The following is a 23063-nucleotide window of genomic DNA, read 5'->3' as shown; positions in this document are numbered from 1 at the left end:
AGGGGGATCATCTTAAATTCAGATCTTTTTCCTTTAATGTGATACATGATCTAGTGCCAGCTTCATGTAAATAAAACCTCTGGTACTGGCAGCAGGTCTTCGAAATCTTACTTTTTTCAATATTCCACAAGTTTTTAATTCTTATGGCTGAAAGTCTGTAATCAGTGATGAATGAATTTCAGAAGATGTGTAAGATGGGAGATTAGGTCTCAGGAACCTGAACTTTATTGATATAATTCCTTATCATCCTGTTGACAAGCAAAAGCACAAAAAATATGCAGATCTATTTAATCCTAATAATTTATACAATCAATTATACAAGAAATCAGTTTAGGTTAATTTTGTATAGAAGTATAATAAAATTTTCATGCACAGCAAAAGAAATACACTCAGCTTTGAATGCTACCTGTTTATAATGCATAACGAAGTTTAATGACAAATGTCTAGGTATGTCAGCGTTTGATCTGAAGTAAGCTCCGTTCATTCAGTTACATTCACTCTTCTCAAAGAGTGCACTCCATTCTCTACAACATGCTGCTTCCCATCATCCACTGAATCACTGTGGGCAATCAGAGGTATATAATTGAAATGGGGAATTAGTTTTCCTCACTGAAGTCATTCTCCCTTAAATTCTTTCCTGCCCAGCTGACTGGAGATGGAAAGTGGGGAGAAAGAGACAAAGTGGTCTCTCTGCTCAAAATAGATTTTTATTACATCAAAAAATCAATTTCTCTCTCTGATAACAATGTGATGTAACATTAAAATTGTTTTAAAGGACAAAAAGGCCTGCAAAGGTATATCATAGTTTAAAAATAAATTGCTGAAGGGCCACTACTATGCCCTGTTGTTGAAAAAAGCTACCAAATGTTGAGAACCAGTAAACCACTGCTGCAGATCTGGTGTAGATTTACCTTTAAATTCAACATACCTACATTGTAATTGCATTGATATACTATATTAAGCCTAAACCAACCAAATTATGTAGGGTATTATGCAAACCCAGCCGTTTTGCTTTGTAAACTATAGCTTATAACTTACTGTGATTGTGAACCTAGCTAATTGATAAATCATCATTAAGCACTCTATAGTGTAGTAGCATAATGTAAGAAGCCAGCCAATGAGACATGTTTGTGTGTTTGAGGTTTGTGCATGTACATCATTAAAGCAATCTGCTGTTTTTTAAGCTGCTAAGGCAGCAATTTTTATTGCTAAGAAAAAGCTTTTATAAAAGGTACTCAACTAAACAGGCTTATCACCTTAGGCCATAAATTCCCAATTTATGAATCATTGCCCCCCCCTTAAAATAATTATATCTTTAATACAGTCAATCCGATGCAGTCAATCCGATGGACAACGTGCAAACAGAAGTGATGTCAGAAGAACAGTGGGTGTGCTGGAATGGCAGCTAGTAAGTGGGGTGGAGAGTATGTAGGAAGAAGGCATGCAGGAGATCAGTAATGAGACTTATTTACATCTGGAATCAACTCTACAGCACAGTAGGTTTTAAAAATCACTATTTGCTTTACATTAGCAGTTCTAGTGGCTTCCTTTTCAGAATTCCTGGCAGGGCTAGTTCCAATTTTAGGGAAGATGGATGGACTCAGTTACAGTGGTGATGAGTGCATGGTTGGGAGGCCTGAAAGAACAGGTTAGGGATAGATCGTCATGGAGAAAATCTACGTATCTATGTGGTTGCTAGAAGTCGAAAATGACTTGATGACTCATAATCAATAATCAATTAGTATAAAGTTAATGCTGCAGTTAGCGCTAGATTTCTGGAAGCAGATGATTTAAAATTTCCATAACACAGTACTCCCTAATTTGTGCCCCATTTGTCCAGAATTTCTTGATGTTGGTTCTCCATCTGTTTCTTCCAGGATACAAAACATTCACCCACTTCAGAGAACCATCATCCTCTTTGTACAGTAGCTATCAGGACCTTCTAAAACACATCTGCCTTCTTGGAGGGCTGGCTTTTATCCTACAGTATATCACATCCTTGAACTTTATTCTTAGTATCTCACTTCACAGTATTTTCCCCATCAGCTTCAGAGTTCCTTCACCCACCCAGCTAGCAAGATTCCCCCCCCCCAAAAAAAAACATAAAAGGAAAGGGATTTTTGAGAGAAATAGGATGAGACCCACAAGGAGCTATGTATGCTCAGGTGAAAAGGAGCTGCAAGGACATGCATCAAATGGCTGGCATTCTGCCCAGATAAGTGGCTAGACCAGTCCCAGCAGGGCTGGCTGGGGAATTCTGGGAATTGAAGTTCACACATCTTAAAGTTGCAAGGTTGAGAAACACTGGGCTGGACTACCGCACTACCAACATTACAAGAGTAATAAGTAGTACAAATAATGCAACAGTCATTCAGGTCTGAGTTATCCTGGGACAGCATCTAAGCAACCTGGATAAGATCATGAGCCTGCCCAATGGAAAGTTCGGTAATTCCACCATTCTGTCTCCGGAAGGATATAGAAAGGGGACATGGAGGAAGGTGAAAACAGATGGGTGCCCACTTGGCATTTGGCTCTCTCAGGATTTGGCAGGCATTGTAGGAGTGATAAGCTGCCCTTAGAAAACCACCACAGCGCCGCTCTCGCTGGCTGGGTCGTCTCATATACAGACCAGGAGAAAATATGCAGGGAGTCAAAATGAGGGTGTGGGGAACAGCCTTGGGCTTTTGGCCCGTAAGTGTGGTCCGCTGCATCCAGAAGGACTAAACTCCCAGTTAAGCGTGCACGCGACTGCAGCCTAAGCCGCGGTCCGTTTGCCCTATATTAAGGGAAGCCTCAGACCTCGGCCGGGCACGTGTGCCTCAAGCATCCACACGGGAAAAACCCGGCGACCTCTCTTCGAAAGCATCGGAAAGGGCGAAGAAGGGGACTGGTTCTACCCGGGGCTGCAAGGTGCGCACGCCTTTCCCTGCAGCAGATTTCGACCCAGACTGTCCCTCTTGCTTGGAAGGAAGTGGCAGAACGCCGGTGGATCGGCTGATGGCCCAGCTGCCGCTGGCAGCGAGGAGGGGGATTGTGGGTCGAGGTCTCTCAGCCTTCCCTGCCAGATCAGGAGGCGCTAGGGCCCATCCCCAGCGCAGGTCTCTCTGCCGCTCCGGGAAACAGCGGAGGGAGGGGCCAGCGGCGGCGGCAGCGCCAGGCGAATTTACAGCAGGGAACCCGAGGAGCAGCCCGGCGAGTGGGCTGCCTCCCGCCGCGCGAGGGACAGTTTCGTCCTGCCGGTCCCGGTCTCCCGCCCCTCCCCATCTCCTCCTTAGCTCGACGAGGATGAGTCCCCGGCCTGATCAGAGCGAGCTTCCTTCCCTCCCGCCGCTCAAGATATTATAAGACGGGTCCAGTGGAGCCTCCCGCGTGCTGGTCAGCAGGGACAGAGTCCTGACAGCTGCTCCTGAGAGAAGTAAGGGACGGGTCTTTCTCTGGGTGGTCAGGTGTGTGTGTGTGTGTGTAAGTGTGTCTGTGTGTGTGAGAGAGAGAGAGAGACGTTCGCCCTCCAGACTAGCAGAGGGGGTGTCGCTTGACTGAGCCGCTGCGTTTCCCTGCAGATAGTCTGATTTGGAAGGGAGGAGGAGGGAAGCTGGAGGAGGGAGGTGGAGGATGCTGTACAGCCAGGGCAGCCTTCCCCAACCTGGCGCCCTCTACATACGCTAGGACTACAATTGTCATCATCACCAGTGGTGTGGTGGGCGTTGTAGCCCCCCTACAGCTGGAAGGGAAAGCTAGGTTTAGGTTTATGGGGCTTCATAGAGTGTATGTGTGTCTGATATACACATGTGTGTGTGTCTGTGTTTGTGTACAGTCACACATACACACAAATATACATACACACCTGCCCACATACATATACTATATAGGCAGAAAGATTTTGATAGACTGAAAAGAGTGAAGGCCTCAGGAAGGGACTTCTGTGGCCATTTGTCTGCATTTCAGTCCAGAGGATTGCAGGGTTTATAGCCCTGGGAAAAACCTTCTTCCCTGAACAGATGGCTTCCCTTTAACTCTAGATCTAAAGGATGTCCAGACAGAGACTTGTAATACTTTGGGGCCAAAACAATAAAAGCTTATTCATATGGTTAGACACATCAAGTATATGTTTAAAAGAGAGAATTTTGGACAGTATAAGCAATATAAGGTTGCTTAACCATCTGAATATGTTTTTCTTTCCTTTTTTAAAGATGAAAATTGCTCTGTTTTTATCTTTGAGTCAGGCAGATTGCCATTCTTTAAATGCTTCTCAGTGGTGAATTTTGGAATTATGCTTAGAGGTGATATGGGTGATGACTAAGTATATTTTAAGTGAGATTTTCACTTACATGTCATGTCTGCGCTTTGTCCTGATGAGCCATCCACTTGGGAGCATCCTGGCCTGCTGATACCATTGGATAATGCCATCCAAGAGGTTGTTCAAAGCCTAATGGCTCATTAATGACAGCCGTCAACTCTAGTTCTTAATCCCAGGCTACATAAAAGCAACCACACATCTAATCTATGGCCTCTTTGCGCAGATACATTCTCTTCCTTTCTTTGTCTCTCTTTCTCACCGAAATATGGAATAGAGAGATCTCTTTATATCACTCAATCGCCTGCACACCTATGTACAGAATTCCCATGATATGCGCTCCCTGTTTCAGATGCAGAGACATGCTTGCTCCTCATCACATGCTCCTATATGAGTTCTTTCCTTCATCTAAAGAATTCCTACAACATGGAGCGTGGGATTTGTTCATGGGTGTGTTCTAATACACACTTTTCCCTTTAGTTTCTCAAAACATGTTATCTCACGTGAATAAATAGAAATCCCACTGTCCCTCTGTGCATATCTTTTGTGTTCTCACTCTCTTTTCAGATAAGCGCTCATTTATCATCTCCCTTTTGCTATAGCCTTCTACATCTGTATTCCTCTTTGCTCTATATTTTTAAAGGAGGCAATAAATGGTCACATCTTATACCTGAATTTTCATGCTCACTTTCCAAAAGCTCTTGCAGCAACACTGAGCATGTTCTAAAGTTCCATGACTTGGTGATTGGAAAATACTGGGTTTCTGCTCTGGAGCGTTTTAAGGAGCATGGATTGGGCACCACCAAAGTTGTGTTCATTGGAGAACAGCAGCAGCAACATATAACCTTGGAATACAATTTTGGGAGACAGATGGAGGATTTTTTTGTTCCCAGCGAAGCCCCTTGCTTTGCTATGTTTTATATTCCTTGTTGCATCTTCACACGCTGGGTAAACACAATGAACTCTACCATTCAGACACACAAGGAGGGAGTCCTCTTTTTCCAAGTCAAAGGGTTTTCCCCTAACAAGCCATTTTCTTTTCTAGAAGGAGTTAGCATTTAGACATCTTTTCTCTGCTATCTCCTGCCTATAGCCTGAAACGCATCTCCTATCCTAAGACATGTTCAGACCAAGTCTTTGTAATTCCTGCTTCACCCGTTTGCAAAGTTGATTTGTTAATGCCTCTCTTCTCTATTTCACAGCTTTTTGAAGTCCTCCCTTCTATTGGTTGTTGTTAATCTTATTTGTAGGCCTCATCTTGTTTTGACATCAAAACTAGTTGTGTTACTTATTTTCATAAACAACTGGTGGTATTTCTGTTTGTTAATAAATGCCAGATGTGCATTCTTCTGCTGTGTAGTTTGAACAAAAAGAGATGTCTTCCACATTGTCCCACCAGCCCTGTGAACAAACAGGTTAGTACTCACAGCAGAGGGGCAAAGCATCACGGATGCAGTTCAACTGATGTAGAGTAGCTTATGTTTCTTTGAGCAGAAACATATTTTAACACATTCCTTGAACTCATGCTCAGTGCTGTACAAGTCAGCTGATTTCATGGGGAGTGACCTTTTTTTCAATTTAATAAAATTTGGGAAACAAATATTCCCTGTGTGGTCGATCACTTGCAACTGAATTAGGAGTCTCGAGCTGGTTGTATTTATTTTTGAGGTGTTTGAGATTTTAACAATAATATTTTTAAAACAGCTATTATTAGGTTATGTCTAGTTTTTATGGAGACAGATGGTTAATAATATTAGCTAGCCAGAATGCTGCTACTTTTTTATGTCCTCTTGCAGTCTTGTATAGTAAACACCAATTTAATTTTATCTGTGTTTATCTGGGAAGGATGAGTGAAGAATTTTTCATGGGTGTCCTCATTTACTGGAGACTGCTTGAGCAAAGAGGCCCTCAGTTGTTTTTAACTGTTTGACCGCGTTAATCATTTGTAGCCAGCAGTGGCCCCAAAGAACCAAATTCTCTCTTGCTTAAAAAGGCTTCCTTCCTGGACCTGTGGGTTTTGCAACAAAGATCTGGGTCCAAAACAATATTTGAAAGCACTGATACAATGATACATTCATAATCTTAAGGAGAAATATAAGAAGTGTAGACATCCGTACCCAGTATCTAAGCTATGAAATTACTCCCAAATATGTGTGTATGAGTGTGTATTTTTATTGATGGTTTCATTTGCTCTTCCTATTAGTGATCATTTTTTCTAGATTAATAAAAAAACTTTTATAAGTTCTATAAAAAGATACAGAAACATTTTTTAAAGAATGAAATAATATTTTAATATACGCTGCAGCTAGAATTACCTGGTATTGGATTGCTTCCTCGGTTTAAGGTTGTTACATCTGGCTGACCTTGTCTAGGCTTTGAAGCTATGTAATCAGGGACAGTCCTATTTAATAATGAGAGACACTATCTCCAAGGAATATCAGGACCGTGGGCTGGATTGAGAGGCTGAAAAAATATTGTAGAAGGCAGCAATGGAAAACCACTTCTGTATTTGCTGCCAAGAATACTGCATGAATGCATCATGAAGTAACCAGGAATCAAACTGGATTTGAAGAAGATTATACAGTTTAAGTAGTTTTCCTAGTAACTGCTCCTCAGCTATGTCTTGCCCAGAAGCCTAGTTTAGGAAACATACAGTATGTGATTGCTATACAGTATATCTTTGTTGAGCATTGACTATCACAGATGTGATAGTAATTCAGATTGGTTTCATTGATTACAGTTATAGCTATAAATATTCATATTCATATCCTATAAATACTTCTTATTTTTAACCAATAATATTTACTATAAAGCCAAGAATAACACAGTTCAAATATACTCCTTCGAATATACAGTTCAAATATACAAAGAAATTCACAAGGACAGCGATATGCTCTGGGCGCAATCCATCCAGTCAAGGTACCACAATCCCAGGAATGAAAGAGTTGAATTGTGACTGTGTCTCAAATTTGCTTAAAAACCCAACAACGGAGCAATCAAAACACATCCTCCCAACAGAGCATATTCACAAAATATGTACTACATCAGTAAGAGCATACCATATCAGCGTTGTGGTCCCCATCCTTCTGTCAAACACGCTCCAGTGGTGGTAATGCTTGTGATCAATTTAAAAATAACAATGGTTATGATCAGTAGTGAGCATACACAAGAAAAGTAATTCCAGTTTCTGATAAAATCTGTTGGCCAGAAAGGATGCTGTAAGATTTCACTTTTCTACTGGTAACTCCCAGTATGTTAATAGAAGGAGGAACATAAAAAAAACACAGTTATATTCCAAATGTGCAAATTAGCAGAAAGTATTAATAAAGAATAAAAAGAGACATTGAATAAAAGATTACTTTTAACTGGATGTTTCACTGGACGTTGTAGCCTAGCTAGCATACTTCTAATAAAAGTCATTTTATTAGAATGCTCAATGGCCAGGTAGAAACAGGAATGAGATTGAAAGGAAGAAAGTGTCAAAGGTGGCACAAATCACAAGCAGAATATATTTGGGATGAGAATCTTCATCACAGAAACAAGTGGGACGTTCATTATTAGACCTATGTACTCTAGCCATTAGGCCTATCAACCACAGGGGGCAGAGGAAAACAAAACTTCTGTAGATCTCTAAATTTAAAGCAAAATACTTAAGAGGAACAGAGCAAATGAATATAAGTAAAACCAAAAAGAATAAAATGCTGCAACCAATAACTGGAGAGCAAAAGGAACTGAGGACCATGAAGAAAAAGAGGAACAGAGGCACCTGTCGGAAATGGGCAGGCAATAAGCCAGAAATAGGAGCCAAATACAAAGCAGGCTCACAGAATTGTGCAACAGAGTCACCAGAAAATTGGCTAAGAATAGATTTATAAGCAAACCAATATAGTCAGGCTCATCAGAAAGTAAATTATAAATCAGGCCGCTAAATTTGGGGTTTTCTAACAGGACTGGGGTTTTTTGTTTGTTTTAGTATTTGATATCTATTTTGTTCTTTTGGTGTTTTCAAAATGCTGTTCTTCCCCTTAAATTCTTGGGTTGAACTGAGTTAATCCTCTTGCTTGAGAATTCTGCTCACATCAACAGAAACATGTCAAAAATGGGAGCCACATATACTTTTGATAGAAAATCAACTTTCTTAAGGCTTTGTTTCTGTTTGGATTTACATAGGAATAATTGTCACTGAACTTAATGGAATTTAATTTTCAGTAGATTTGTATAGGATTACACTGAAAATGGAGTAAAGGTTACTGTCTTTTCCAGTAAAGTTGGCAGACAATAACTTTCTTGGGTAAAAATTAAGAGACAATGTTATCCTATATTTAAGTTGTCCTGAATCTTTCATAATCCATTTACCTTCTAATTTAAATGTTCAGGTGACACAGGTTTTACTCTACAAAGCAGAAGAGTATTTTGAGCATGGAAGGTTCCAGTCCTATACTGTATCTACTTACCTACCTTCATAGTCAGTTTTAGGCACATAAGGCATCTAAAGTACGTATCTGTTAGCTTAGGTGCATTATGGACTGTTTTTTGAAAGAAAAAACCCCAGAGCCAACTCAAAACATACCCATCAAAAGTAACTAGGCAGTTGAGGAATGAAGAGAGAAGGTAATGTGTTCCAATATCCAGGTACCTCCCTGTACATTATGGATTTATGAATGCAGTAAGTCTTTAAGGTAAGGCAGTGTTACTACATTTTTGACCAGTGAATAATGATGAGATAATGAATTGTCTGGAAATCAAACTTGGAACTGAACCCACTGTCTATTAACTCTTGTATTCTTACATCATCTTTTTTTAAAAGAATGTTTGATGTGGCTGGACATGCATCTCCTGCTCAAAATTATTCGTTGCCAGTGTCCGGTTTCCCCCCTTCAAGTCCTCTGTTTGCTTTCTGAGTGATGTTCCATTGTGGCATGTTGGGTTGTAGCTTAGTGCCCTGTGGGAGCTTAGCCATTGCATTTTTTAAACCATGGTTTATGGCTAAGCATTCTGCATTTATTTAGCCACTGTAGTTTAATCAAACCATAATAAAAACAAATGGTAATTTATAACAGTGTGTGAATATGTGGAGCCCTGTTTAAGTGTATCTACAAGCTTCTGTAAGAATGTGCTAAGAAATGCATCCACAATCTAGGTGTGTTGGACTTCAGCAAGCATCATTTACAACCAGCACAGCCGGTCCTTTGATATGCTATACAGTATTAGCTCAGCAATACTCATGGTTAATTTAACCATGCTTTACTAAATCAAACCAGTTTTGTTTTATTTTGGATTTTCACAATAAGTTTAACCATAAATGAACTACTTGGTTTGGATTTTCACAACATGCTAAGTTAAAATTTTGTTACCTGGTGCTTCATTATGTTTGTGAACACAGAATGCCCTTTTAAACAGCTGTTTTAAAGTTTGTGGATGTTTTTCCTGCTCAGGAAGCTGTAAGAGCGAATTAGTCTGAATTTATTGAGGCAATGTAGATAATGGGAGTACTGCAGTTTTCCTCATTAAGTTTAGAACACAATTAGAGTAGCAGGTAGCACTCCATTTCTTGCATTAGACTGCAACATTATACTTGAGTGCTACTGCTATAACTGAAATTGAGGCCTGGAAGTAATTGTTACACGTCTGCATTTTTATGATGCAAGCCCTGTTTGGTTCCCATTCAAATACCCATAACCAAATAAATACAAAGAGAGTCAATTGGCCATTTGGGGCTGGGACTCCTGACTTATTTCAGATCAATGAGAGGAATGCTCTGGAGAAAGCTATTCTTACCCTTCCCCACAGATCTAGATTAGCAGGGTCAAAATATGTGTCCAACTATGAGCATTCCTGGAGGTGGGGGAACTTCCATACTTCCATGATATGGCGGAAGCAGGAATTTCTTCTCAATTTTACAAAATGGACAGTTCTAGCCAGTCTACTTCACAAATCTCCTGGGATATGTGCCTGGGAGAAATGTTATAGCAATCTTTTCTGCATCTTTTCTCTTTAGCACATGTATGTCAAAGTACTGGGAAGCACTTGGAGGCATGGAATATGGCTACATCACAGAATCTACTGCACCATAAGTAATCCTGAGAATTCCATCTTTCACTTAGAAAGAACTGGTGAAAAGAATTTAGCCTTTGTGATTGCTATGACATATATAAAAGTCAGGATAATAACAACAATAATAAATAATGCAGTTATCTTATGATTCCTTTTCATCCTTGCCATACCCATGCAACATTTATTAACATATGCGAATAAGCTATTGCAAATCACACACAGCAGACAAGATTGTCACAGTACTTTGAATTGCTTAGAAGCTGTCATTCTGAACCATGCTGATTAGGAATTTTAGAAATTGTAGTTCCTAGGGGGCATCCATTTGGGGAAAGCTTCTGTGGACATTAAGCATGGTGTTGGTTCACCCATCTGCCTATGCCTCATCCAAAGATGTGCATGTTATCAGCTGGCTCTGAATTCAGACTTATTCTGGAATGCTTCTTGTATGTAAAAATGCTGTGGATCAGGCAGGAATTAAAATCATAACATCTACTGGTTAAATTTTTGCACAACAAGACAGAAGCTCTGTAATGAAAAAAGGAAGGCAACTTTCGTAAATGAAAATATATCTATTATATACACAATAAAATATATCTATTATCCAACTAGCTCAGTCTTTCTGGCTAAGGCCCTCCAGATGTGCAGGGAATTCTGGAAGTTGTTATCTCAACTTATCTATAGGGGGCTAGATTGGCTAAGACTACACAATAGTGTAACATCTGTATTCAGTCCAGTAGACTATCTACAGGATGTCATCTTCCTCATCTCAAGCTGATGAAGAACTTGGACTTCAGGAGTTAAAGTTTAGTTTAAGAAAGTAATTTCTCTTCCACAAATTAATAATGTCCTTTTTCTTCTCCTTATTTTTAGGTTTCCAAGTCCACTGCAAAATGCCAACCATTGTCACTTTAATCTTTCTGCTTTTAAGCATTGCCGTTATTGTTACTATTACTCTTGTCCAGATGAATCGAAAACAGATCCTTTCTCCGGGTCTAAAGGTAGGCTTAAATAATAAGCTAGGACTTTTGCCACATCTGATGTCTGAGATCTGGGCTTAACTGCTGAGCCAATTACATAATAGTGGAAGCAAATGTTTCTGAGCATGTGAAGATGCTCAATCCAGGGAGCCCAGTCTCCACACTCCTTAGACTAGAAGATGAGTGGCACTGTGCAGATTTAAGCCTGAGTACCTTCTTTTCTCTAGATGCTCTCCAGATATGCTACACTTCAACAACCATAATCCCAAGCCAGCACTTTGTTTGCTAAAGGACAAGGACAGAAAGCCTGAGGGTTTCTTGCTTAGATAAGAAAAATGCAGTATATGGTAGGTTTTAGCTGACCAGTTACAAGGAAGCTACCAAAAATTGTGGGGCACACGAAAACAGTTAGCATAAGATGTCAATCAAGAAGAGGTACTTCGATAATTAAAGTAGTAAGTATATAAAATGTGAGGTTAGTACTGAGAGTATCTCTGGACAATTACATAAGAGAAATCTGAAGCTACCCACCAAAAGCGTATACAGCTCCTTGTGAAAGGACGCATTTTAATTATACATATTTTCCTTAAGCGATTTGGATTTGATGGGTGTAACTGCTAGATTCCCCCACCAGTTACAACTTGTTGATGGCATTATTCTTCTAACTGTCAATTCCAAGGTAGAAGAAAAGGGGGGAAATTATTGATGGAGTAAGGTCAGAATTTGAGATGCATTAGAAGCATCTCTTTCAGCTCTGTTGAAAAAAATAATGCAACTCTCAGAGGTGGTAGCCTTTTTTCAGGCTCACACAAAAGCCTGAAAAACATTGCACCGTTTCAATGAATTTCAGAGACCGTGTGCTTGGCTGTGGTCCAAAACATGTCTTCTGAATCACTGCAAATAGTAGGTATGGGAAAACAGTTCTAGTTCCGAACTAGGCAGTGGGGCGGGGCAGGGGGTAAATTGTGTTCCCTATAATATGTTGGACTTGTCCCATTACACAGCTAGTTACTTCTCTTAGAAACATGGTCTCCACTAATTTTCACAAACCATACAGTACTTTGCCTTTGGTGCTACAGTTCCAAGCAAATTTACTTATTTCCAAATAAATAACTAAGGAAGTCTCCTGGAGCTCATCAAGATTTGCTCCCTAATCCAGTCTGTTTAGGATTGCTGCCTAAAACACTTTATTTCTTACATCACAAGACCATGTTCTTAAATACACCAGGTGGGGCCACAGAATTCAATGGACAACATTACTGCCTCAGAATATTACAATCATAATTCTTGTTCACTTGGTCACACATGGATCACCTTTTACTGTTTCTGTGTGAGTCACAAATATTTGAGCACAAGAGAGTTCCACTGTATACATTTGCCCTGGATCACAAGATGGAGCTTTAGAGAGCATTATGAATTCTCAAAAGTCAGATCTCCTGTAGCCATAAGGAAGGAAACATGAAACTAGTACTGTGAGTGCAAAGAAGCATTGCATTTGTTCCTCTTCAGTAGCTGTGCCTGCTGCCGCCTAGCAAGCTGGTTTTTGAGACGGAGGGAGGTTTGCACAGTAATATGCGATATGACAACCAAGCCCTGGCTTGAGCTATTTTGCTGCCTAAAGGGAAAGGCAGGATGACCCAGACGTTCCACGTTCAGAAGTTAACCTGACAGTGGGATTACACTGGCAACTGTCAGAACTTGCTCAGTGCTCATTTGAACAAAGGCTGCAGTGTAGCAGTTATGACCTTAGCAGCATGTGTGACATGGACAGAGTCACCCATGTGACTGTGCTGATGATGTACATGGCTTGGGCTGCCTGCCTCTCTGCCTGCTCTCACAGTTGCCAATGGCACTGCCTCCAATGTGGTGCCCTTAAGATACATTGGATTTCAACATACATAAGAGCCATGGTGGCTTCAGATTTGGGGGACTAAAGTCCAACACATCCAGAAGGCACCTGATTGGGAAAGACTCTGTTGGAAGAAGGTAGCTTAATGAGATTGTTAATGGACCAAGACAACATCCAATAAATATTATTGGCATTAAGGGATGGAAATGGCCAGGGGTCTCAAAAGAGTCAGCAGATAGGGAGATGTGATCAGAAAGAATAGGAGAGTTTCTGCTGCTGTACAGTCTCTCTCTGCCTTGCACTAGGGCCAGATAGGTGCCATCAAAGGTATGGTGATGGGGAAGTCATAAATCATATTGAGCTTGTACAAAGAACTCAGTTGCTACTCTTCTGGGTTTGTAACCTGTCTCTTCCCTCTGCCCTCCTCAGTATGGAATAGTGCTCGATGCTGGTTCATCTCGGACAACAGTCTATGTATATGAATGGCCAGCAGAAAAAGAAAATAATACTGGAGTAGTAAGTCAGACCTTCAAGTGCAATGTGAAAGGTGAGGAAGAAATGTTGAAATAATTGCATGGAATCAAAAGAAATAGCAAAAACTGAACTGTCTTGGTGGAGGAGAGGAAGGAGAATTAGTTTGTATGTCTGAGTCATACTCGGCACCTGTCTAGCACGTGATAAAATGATTTCTGATCTTGAGTCAAAGATGTCTTCTTCTGCTTAGAATTGCTACTACAAAGGAACAGATTTTTCAGTCTGGAATCTAACCACGGACAAAATCATGCATGAATTGTCATTTTCATGTCTATGGAACTGTGACAGTGATAGAGGAAATCTGTTTTCAGCTGTCCCTGCTTCATGGAAATTGCAGTGGTAGTTTCTGTGGGATTCCGTGAAACAGGCTAATGAGATTATTAGAACTTAGGTTCCAGAATACAAAACAGTTCTGTGTTATTATTGTAAGTTTTTATCTCACATGGATTCTATGAGCGTTTATCATTCTTCTTTCTTTTTATCTCCCCTATATCTGAAAGTGAGAGAAGTCAACCTGAGAAAGAGATTACCTGTATAGTCACTGAGTTTCAAGGGCAGAATATTTAGCCGTGGTCTAACCAGAGCTCACCAGGTTTCATCACTAACCTTCTCATGTTTTGGACAAAGACATTTCCAGATCAACTAGGCTTTAAATGTTGTTTGATCTGTTGCTTTTGAATTCTCCATGCAGGGGTGTTTTTGGTTTGCAATGGCATTTACTCTCTAATCAGACGGTTCTGTATGTCTAAGTGAGATCTTCACTGATGACTACAAACTCATGAACATCTCTGCTCATGCACCCAATTAGGTATTGCAATATCCATGGCAGCATTTGATGTTTTTTCCAGGCTAATTATACTATAAGAACCATAAATATAGAGGAACAGGAGCCTCCAAATAGAATCCTATCTGAAAATCATTGGCTTTGTAGCACTGCTTTCATGACTAATGAAAGGATAGAAAGCCACAGTCTGCAGCAGTCTGCAGCAGATTCTCAGTCTGGTTACCTCACATGATCAGGATTTTTTTTTAAGGCAGAGGACCACATATTTAAATATTCCTCATGTTAGAATGGATCACCATCCTTCCTGGATGCTATCTTCCTCCTTTGCACATATCCTTTGGGTGTGCTTACTGAGTGAAGTCAGGCATATCAGGTGTCAATCAATTTTAGCAGATTAAAAGCACTCTTACCGTGTTCTGTTCAAATACAGTGTTTTCTTTCCTAGGGTAAATTCCAAAAAAGGCATTCTGCACATTTTTAGTTTGGACAGTTTGAAGTACAGGAAAGGGTATTGTGGAGAAATACCACCAACCCACTTTCCTTACAAACCTCAGAGGTAGTTTTATAAATGTTTCTAAAATTGCAGTTTCTTTGCATGGTCAAGCATTGATCGTTATGTAAGCAAATAAGCTTATACATAAAGAACATAGTAGCTGGGTTTTCTGGGCTTCAGCAGATCAGTACCAAGGTATTCATCTTCTTGGCAGAAGTTTTGCCTTACGTCCCTGTGAGGCTTCCTCATTGCAACAATTCAAAAGTGGGGACTGCCTTACAGTATTTGTAACGTGTATAAGTTGTGAACTCAGAGGGCTGCTTGGTGATCGGAAGTTTAATGGGAAATGTCAATTAATGGGTTGCTGGGAATGGTGTTATCTCTGTTTTGATTGGTCTGCCTCATCTATTTGCTATGTGTGGCCTGGATCAGGTGCCTGGCTTGGTAGTACATCTTAATCAGCTCCACAGATCTGTTGATGGCCCATTTATTTGAATGCCAAATATCCAGTGGCTCTCCCGTTTGTGTGATCTATTATTTCCATATTCTCCCAGCCAAATGCGTGACCTGCATTGTCTTCTTATGTATTTAAGAATTTCCACAGCAATTACCCCACAGCACACAAGATCAACTGCATAGGAACACACATCAACAGAATGAGAATGTGCTTCCACTCACCAACCCACTAAAAAGTAGAATTTAGCTGCCTCCAAAATATATGCGAATTGAACAGCTGTCCTCCAATTTCATTAAAATGCACTAGGAAACAAAACAATGAACAGAAAGACATCCTCAAACCCACTACAATAATATTCCCATACATAAAAAATATAGCAAAACACAAACTGCTCCAAAAACTAGGCATCACAGTGATCCACAAACCAAAAACAACACAACAAAGAATTCTGTGCAAACCAAGATTACCTACCTTGCCAAGATAGAACTAATATTGTATACAAAATTAACTGCTAGGATTGCAACCAGCATTACATAAGACAAACAGGGTACACTTATTTAATGATACTTGAAAATTTTTATTCAGTCTTGTAATGCTTGTAAATCTCTTCTGTTTTTTGTTTGTTTTTCATAGTTCCTGTTTTCTTTTTTGAATGTGTTTTTAAATATATACTAAAATAAAACTAAAAAGATTAAAAACTCTAATGGAGCAATATTGGCAACTAAAAATGAATGCAAGATTCCCAAGTAGGGCTACCATAGATAGGTTGCAAAAATCTGGATGACCGCTAATGGAAGCAAAGAAATTGAGTTTCTGAGTTTTGTGATCCAGAAGTAGTAGCCCTAGTCATGACTACAAGATAAGTCTTTTCCTGAAATTTGTGCTCTAAATTGCTTTAAACATAAAAGAAAATAAAATGCCCAAGCAAAGTTAGCTTAGGTCAGAGTGGAATAAGAAAAATCATATTGTGCTGATCTTGGCAGAACGAACTAAATATTTTAATTACTTTTTCCTAGGTCCTGGGATATCCAGCTATGGTAGTAACCCTCAAGAAACTGCTACGCCCATCAATGATTGTATGAATAAAGTAAAGGAGAAAATTCCTTTACATTTGCACAGAAGCACACCTGTCTACTTGGGAGCCACAGCTGGCATGAGACTTCTGAGGTATAATAGGAAAACTACAGCACATTCTGACATGGCTCTGTTAAATAGGGCTACTGCACATAATTCTTTATTCATTGTTTCACTACTAAGTGCAGTAGAGCAGAATAACAATTCACAATAACATTTTCTCCTTGTTATTTAACCCCCATCAGTCTATGAGATTAATAGATAAGGGGTATGGTAGCTGACTCTATACGCTGAACAGAGATTGTCATCTTCTCTAGATAGACTGTTGAGAAATAAAATCTTTGCTGAGATTAAACAGATTTTTAATTGTTTTAAAGAAGGTCAATCCTAGGTCTGAATGTTCCTGGGTATTTCACAATAGTATTAGTTTTTCTAAATGAGTTTGGGCCAACAAAGACCTTGATGTTCTTATTTGTGCTGTGGGCTGCCATAATTGCATGGCAACCAAGGAAGAGGAAGTATGGTGGGGCTGCTTCAATGTTGTTTTGCATATGTCTGTTTTATTTTATTTTTTTTTAAAAAACCCTGCATGTATAGATTTTTGTGGGTTATGCAATGTAAATAATGACCTTTAGAGTTTCCATAATTGAAATAAAATGTTTTTTACTTTTTTTTTTAAGAAAATAGTCAAATGTTGAAATCCTGTCTTACTGCTACTGAATGAATTAAAAATAGGTGCCCATAAATTATGGTCAATATCTGTTATGATACCCAACTGTGATATATATATATACAGTATGTATAATTAGGATTCATTGCATTTTCTCTTGTGGACGCATGGCAACTATTCAATCTCTCTAATGCACAAGCATTTCAACACAGTATATGCTACATCTGTTATTTACAAAGCAGGACATGAATTTTTGGAACAGATTTACAAAGCAATACCATAGATGTCTACTCATATATAATTTGCATTCCATTCAGTGGGACCTACTTCTGAGTAAGCAGGTATAGACAGTTATATATACCTGTCAGAAAGCCTCATTGATCTTTCTAAGGAAACAAGGATAAACATGCCGCTTTAGTGTAGCTGCATGTATCTTGGGGCTTGTTCACACATGTATATTCATAACTCACCCACTGTAATGATGTTTGAATAAGCCTGCACAAATTAATTACTAAGATACAACCTGTACCATTTCAAACACAATCTTTTCCAAAGAGTTTATGCATTTGATTGAAATTTTAAAGTAATCCAGTGATACGCACACATATATGAATCAGCCTTTGAGTTAAAAAAAGATCATCAACTTTCTGTAGTTAGTCAATTTAGTAAATTATGAAGGGTAAACATCTCCTTTCAGACACTCAGCATTTTGTGTTCTGTGAATTACTTAGGTTGCAAAATGAATCAGCAGCCAGTGAAGTCCTTCAGAGCATTCAGACCTACTTCACGTCCCAGCCCTTTGAATTTAGGGGTGCTCAAATCATAACTGGGCAAGAGGAAGGGGTGTATGGATGGATTACAGCCAACTATTTAAAGGGCAATTTCTTGGAGGTGTGTGGAATATTCTGCATGTTTTACTGCGTTCTATTGTTTCCTACATATTTGAATGGATATATGCTGTGATTAGCATAGGCTTCCTATATTTTAAGCAAGACAAAAATCAGTGCAGTTTCCTAAGTATACTAGTACAATGTATATTACATAAAATAAACTTAAATAATAAAATATAATAAATAAAATAATTAATTTAAATAATAAATAATAATATTTAAAATTTAAATAAAAAATAAGCATGCAGAGAGGGCATGTTGTGGACGCCATTGGTAAGGGAGTTCCATTTGGTGCGGTCCAGGAAGCAGGCCTTCTCTGCAGTAGCTCCCACCGTCTGGAACATTTTGCCCCCGAAGGTGAGGCTAGCCCCTTTGCTCCTGATCTTCCGGAAAAACCTGAAGACTTGGCTCTGCCATCTTGCTTGGGGCAGGGAGGGGACTAGTTACTCCTGGCTGGAGCCTTAGAGTGCTCCTTACACACATGGACTGAGTTAGATCATCTGCCACTTGGATTTTATTCTTATTTTTATTTTTATATTTGATAACTGTATATTTTATGATTACTGTTTTAATTGATTGCTTTTGTTGTAAACCACCCAGAGTCCCTCTTGTGGAGGGAGATGGGTGGTGGCAAAAATTCGAATGAATGAATGAATAAATAAATAAATAAATGTGGCAATAATGTTAGGAAAGACTTACCAGCAAAAGTTCCTATTTTCGTTTTGTTTTGCCTAGCACTGATTTTCTGTATGCCAGATGTAAGCGTCTCATACATTTAAGGTATTCGTTAAAGGTGTATCCAAAAGAATCCCACAGACAATCTTAGAGAGATTTTTCCATTTTGATTTGAGCACTGTTTTCTAATATCTTCTACGTTAAGAAAGAGAGGAGCAGAATCCCACATTAGATGATATTTCAACTTGATCCTCTTTATATCTAGAAAAACCTTTGGAGTGCCTGGGTCCATCCTCACGGAGTCGAGACTACAGGTGCACTGGATCTAGGAGGGGCTTCCACCCAGATATCGTTCATCCCTGAGGAAACCACACAAACTTCCAACAGCACGCTACAGGTGCAGCTGTTTGGTTACCCATACAGTGTGTACACCCACAGCTTCCAGTGTTATGGGAGAGATGAAGCAGAGAAAAAACTGCTAGCTTCAATTCTGCAGGTATGACTGAGGACATGTTTGTTAGGACTTAGCTCTGGAATTCCCAACATGCCGGCCAAAGTCCCCAGTGTTCCAGCAAGCATAACTTTTGATACCCACTAGGCTCCCTTATTTCCAGGCCATCAATAAAAATAAATAAATAAATATGAAATGGGTGGGTGGGTGGGTGGATAGATGATAGATGGATCGTTTTCTTAAAGAAATTAAAATGGGGATGGGGTAACACTGCAGCACATGCTTTGTTTGTAAATGTCTTCTAATGAAATCCTTCCTGGCTTTGTCTTTTTTATTTTGCGTGGGTTTTGGTGAACAATTAGAATTCCGACAATAGAACTGGGATAAAAAATCCATGCTATCCTCAGAATTATAGAACTGTTCTGACAATGAAGCATTTGTATGGAAGCCTCTGCACAGCATTTCTAAGACCAGAGAACTACAGCCCAAGCCAGTCTGTCCATGTCATAGGAACTGGAGATCCAGTCCTTTGCAGGGAGGCAGTGTCAACGTTATTTGATTTCACATCTTGTAGAGACAGAGAAGACTGTTCATTCAATGGAATCTACCAGCCAAAGGTGAAAGGGAATTTTGTGGTAAGTCTTAGTTATTAGCTGCTTACTGTACTGTTCATTTCTTTTGTTTGGCAGAGCATGAGTCTTACTGCTGCTGTTTCTAATTTTATTGTACCGTAATCTTTATATCTAATATTTGCTAGTGGATCAGAAGGGTGGATATACATTTTTGCTCTGACAAAATAAATCTTCAGGTAGAATGCTTTTTCAGTCACTAACCTGGCTTTATTTATAGGCCTTTTCTGGATTTTACTACACAGTCAATGCTTTGAATTTAACTGGACAATTTTCACTGGCTGAGTTCAATTCAAGCATGTGGGCTTTCTGCTCACAGGATTGGAACAAGGTCTGTATCAATCTCTAACTTTTGAAAAAGAAGTACTAGTAAAAGACATGGCATATTCCTGCGTAAAGCCAACCTTCTTAATCCAATTGCTTAAAGAAAAAGCTACTCCAGAAAATGTATTAATTAATAATGGAGCTCTATGAGACTAGGCCTCATTCCAGGTTCATGCTGCTGGGAGTGATCCAGGCAAAGTTGAGCAAGTCCTTAAGACTGCAATACTAAGCCCACTTATTTGGAAAGAAGCCTCATTGAGTATAATGAGATTTACTTTTGAGTAGACATGTATGGGGCTCTCACATTGAAATCAACAAGGCATAAATGTGCTCCCTGATCCTAGATTGTGCCTTTTGGTTTACATTATTTGAAAAATAGAACATTCTGTTTTAATAGTATTTTGTTCTAAAGTTTACTAAGAAAATTTGGGTTACATCAGACTTTGTTTTCTCTGGAAAAATATATATTTGAAAGTAGACTGAAACAGTTACTTTCTGACATATGGTATTATTTGCCTGTTGTATTACTCCTTCTTGAGATGCTTGAGTTTGCAGCCAGTTACATCAAATCTTGCCATGGGATTTCAGGAAGACATGATTTTTCCTAAATACAGTATTTTAATCATTGTGATCACAACAGAAGAGCAGGAAATAGAATTTTTAAAAAAATAAAAGAGTTTTGTTTTTCAGCTGCCATTTATGCTCCCTAAATTTGAGGAAACGTATGCAAGATCTTACTGCTTTTCAGCAAACTACATCTATTTCTTACTTGTACATGGGTATAAGTTTAATGCTGAGAACTGGCCTCAGATTCATTTTCAAAAAGAAGTAAGTTAATTCTGTTTTAAGATTAATTTGTTTAATTAAGAAAGATACACGTCTTGAGGAATTAAGGGATCTAGAAGGGAATTTGGAGCCATTTTATAGCAGTTCTCCACAGCCTTTCTTAGAACTGCCCCAATTAAAAAATGGCTTATTATGGTCCAGCTTTGAAACATGGTCAGGTGTCATATCTGGGGCTCGCAGAGTTTTAATTCATACTATTAGACAGAACTTAAGTATTGAATCTGGATTTATCATTTAGATTTTATGTATTAAACATCAGATGGTCTTGACTATAGAAAGAAAGCAGCATTCATTTCAGGGCCTCTATTTTCTTATCTTTCTCTATGCATTAAGGAAAAAAGCTAGTACTTTGAAATGTCATGCTGATTTTTCTGTGCAGCAGTTCTAAGACTTACTAGGACTCAAACTCACATTATACATTCTGAGATTACTTTTACAACATGACAAACACTGCACAGTGAACTTAATCACACATTGGGCTAAGCTATATTGTGATTTGCTTGGCTTTGGTTTAATATGTTGGGTAAACCCAACTAACTTGGTAATTCAATAAACTCTGGTTAAATGAGCTATAGTTTATCACAATGTATGAACCAAACCAGTAAGATGAGAAACCAGACTTCTGGCAACATGAGGACCTTTCTTTTCATATATTCAGCTTTTGGAAAAGATAACATTTGCCATGTAGCTGTTCCTGTTCAGTATCTGGGAGTTATTTGTTTTTAAAATGTATATGTTGTCCTTCAAACCAGGCCAAAAGGTTTCAATTAATCTTTGGAAGAATAAAATCAAATCCCATAAAATAAGATGATTGTAAACAAAAAGACCTTCTCAAATAATTGGCCATTATTAAAATGTATACTTTGCAAGATTTTTACCACTGCTCACTGCTATACATCTTGGGTGAAAAAACTAATATCCAAAATTAGAATAGTGGTTAGTTTTGATTATAGTTTCCCTATGCTTTAAATATACATATGTGGAATACACTACAGTTCTGAGTTCTGATGTAAACCCTTAATCTCTTTTCCTTAAATGCAAAAGGGGGAAGAATACATGAACTCGAGGCTTGTATAGTTATTTTTGTGTTCGAATATCTGCAGTATTATTTTTTTAAAAAAAGCAGCAAATAGCTATCCTGCTGCCAGAAAGTCTGCCCTCATCTGTGCCTCCAGTTGGCAGAGATAAGTCATGGCACCACATATGCAAGATGGGTGAAAATATTCAAATAGCACATAGCTGTTTCTGCAGGTGGTCAACTTTGCCTGGGCTTGGAAGCTAAGGGGTGGGCCTGATTAGTACTGAGGTGAGAAATTACAAAGAAACCCAAGAGTTGTACACTAGGCTCGACCAACTGAAAAAAAACAGAACAAAAAACAAGGTAGTGGTAAATCACTTCAGTATTGTTCTAATTTTTTTTTTTTAAAAATTACAAGGGTATGTCCATCTAGTCACCAGGAGCTGAACTCAATGGAAATGTGTCTTTACGTTTACACAGAAAATTAGCTTTTCATAGTAAGAAAGGCCTTATATTTTAATGTCAGTAATACAGTGTTTCTTTTTTGTGCTTTAGGTTGATAACAGCAGCATTGCCTGGTCACTGGGCTACATGCTTAGCCTCACCAACATGATCCCAGCAGAGAGCAATAGGATCTGGTTCCCTATGAACCCTTCTCTGTTTGCTGGACTTCTACTCTTCTTCACAGCAGTGGCATTGTTGTGTGTGGTTTTCCTGGTATATTCATATGTTCGGTCTCGCATGCGAAAGAACACTTGTCAAGCTGAGCATGTATTTGCCACAGAATAAAACAAGTTCACAAAGGAGACCAGAATTTTCACTAATTATGTAAAAAGCAAGAAAAAAAACCCCTCAGTATCTATTAGAAAGTATCTCATTCTGAGTATTTCAATCTATTTTAGTTCTCATCTAGAACTTTGATGCAGTTCAGGATGTAATTGTTTATATGCAGCAATAAAAGCAAGAACCCAGAAAGGCCTAGGATGCAAGGGGTGGAGGGTTATCAGAGGGAGATATTTTTAACTTATTCCAGTCTAGTAAATA

The 23063-nt window shown here is 39.0% G+C and overlaps 1 protein-coding gene across 4 annotated transcripts; it reads left to right on the top strand.

Moving 5' to 3' along the window:
* Positions 1 to 2845: 2845 nt before the first annotated feature.
* Positions 2846 to 22825, top strand: ENTPD3 (ectonucleoside triphosphate diphosphohydrolase 3). Of its 4 annotated transcripts, none has more exons than XM_063303948.1 (10): positions 2846 to 3415; positions 11219 to 11346; positions 13604 to 13721; positions 16459 to 16609; positions 17918 to 18077; positions 19017 to 19247; positions 19565 to 19837; positions 20052 to 20162; positions 20846 to 20983; positions 22575 to 22825. In XM_063303948.1, the coding sequence occupies exons 2-10, from the start codon at positions 11239 to 11241 to the stop codon at positions 22806 to 22808; spliced, it is 1524 nt and encodes a 507-aa protein (XP_063160018.1). In that variant the 5' UTR covers positions 2846 to 3415; positions 11219 to 11238; the 3' UTR covers positions 22809 to 22825. The 4 variants fall into 4 exon arrangements, with proteins under 4 accessions (XP_063160018.1, XP_063160019.1, XP_063160022.1 ...); XM_063303949.1 differs by lacking the exon at positions 2846 to 3415 and adding an exon at positions 3428 to 3446; XM_063303952.1 differs by lacking the exon at positions 2846 to 3415 and adding an exon at positions 10315 to 10407.
* Positions 22826 to 23063: the final 238 nt, after the last annotated feature.

Source organism: Candoia aspera, chromosome 4, assembly GCF_035149785.1.
Source record: "Candoia aspera isolate rCanAsp1 chromosome 4, rCanAsp1.hap2, whole genome shotgun sequence".
NCBI classification, from domain to species: Eukaryota; Metazoa; Chordata; class Lepidosauria; order Squamata; family Boidae; genus Candoia; species Candoia aspera.
This window is presented reverse-complemented; position numbering and strand designations above follow the sequence as displayed.

Bases quoted from the DNA above. Each gene is read 5' to 3' on its own strand.
- ENTPD3 (XM_063303948.1), top strand. From the start codon at position 11,239: ATGCCAACCATTGTCACTTTAATCTTTCTGCTTTTAAGCATTGCCGTT. The intron at 13,722-16,458 runs GTGAGGAAGAAA...ACTTTTTCCTAG, and splicing joins CTTCAAGTGCAATGTGAAAG to GTCCTGGGATATCCAGCTAT. The intron at 20,163-20,845 runs GTCTGTATCAAT...TTTGTTTTTCAG, and splicing joins GCTCACAGGATTGGAACAAG to CTGCCATTTATGCTCCCTAA.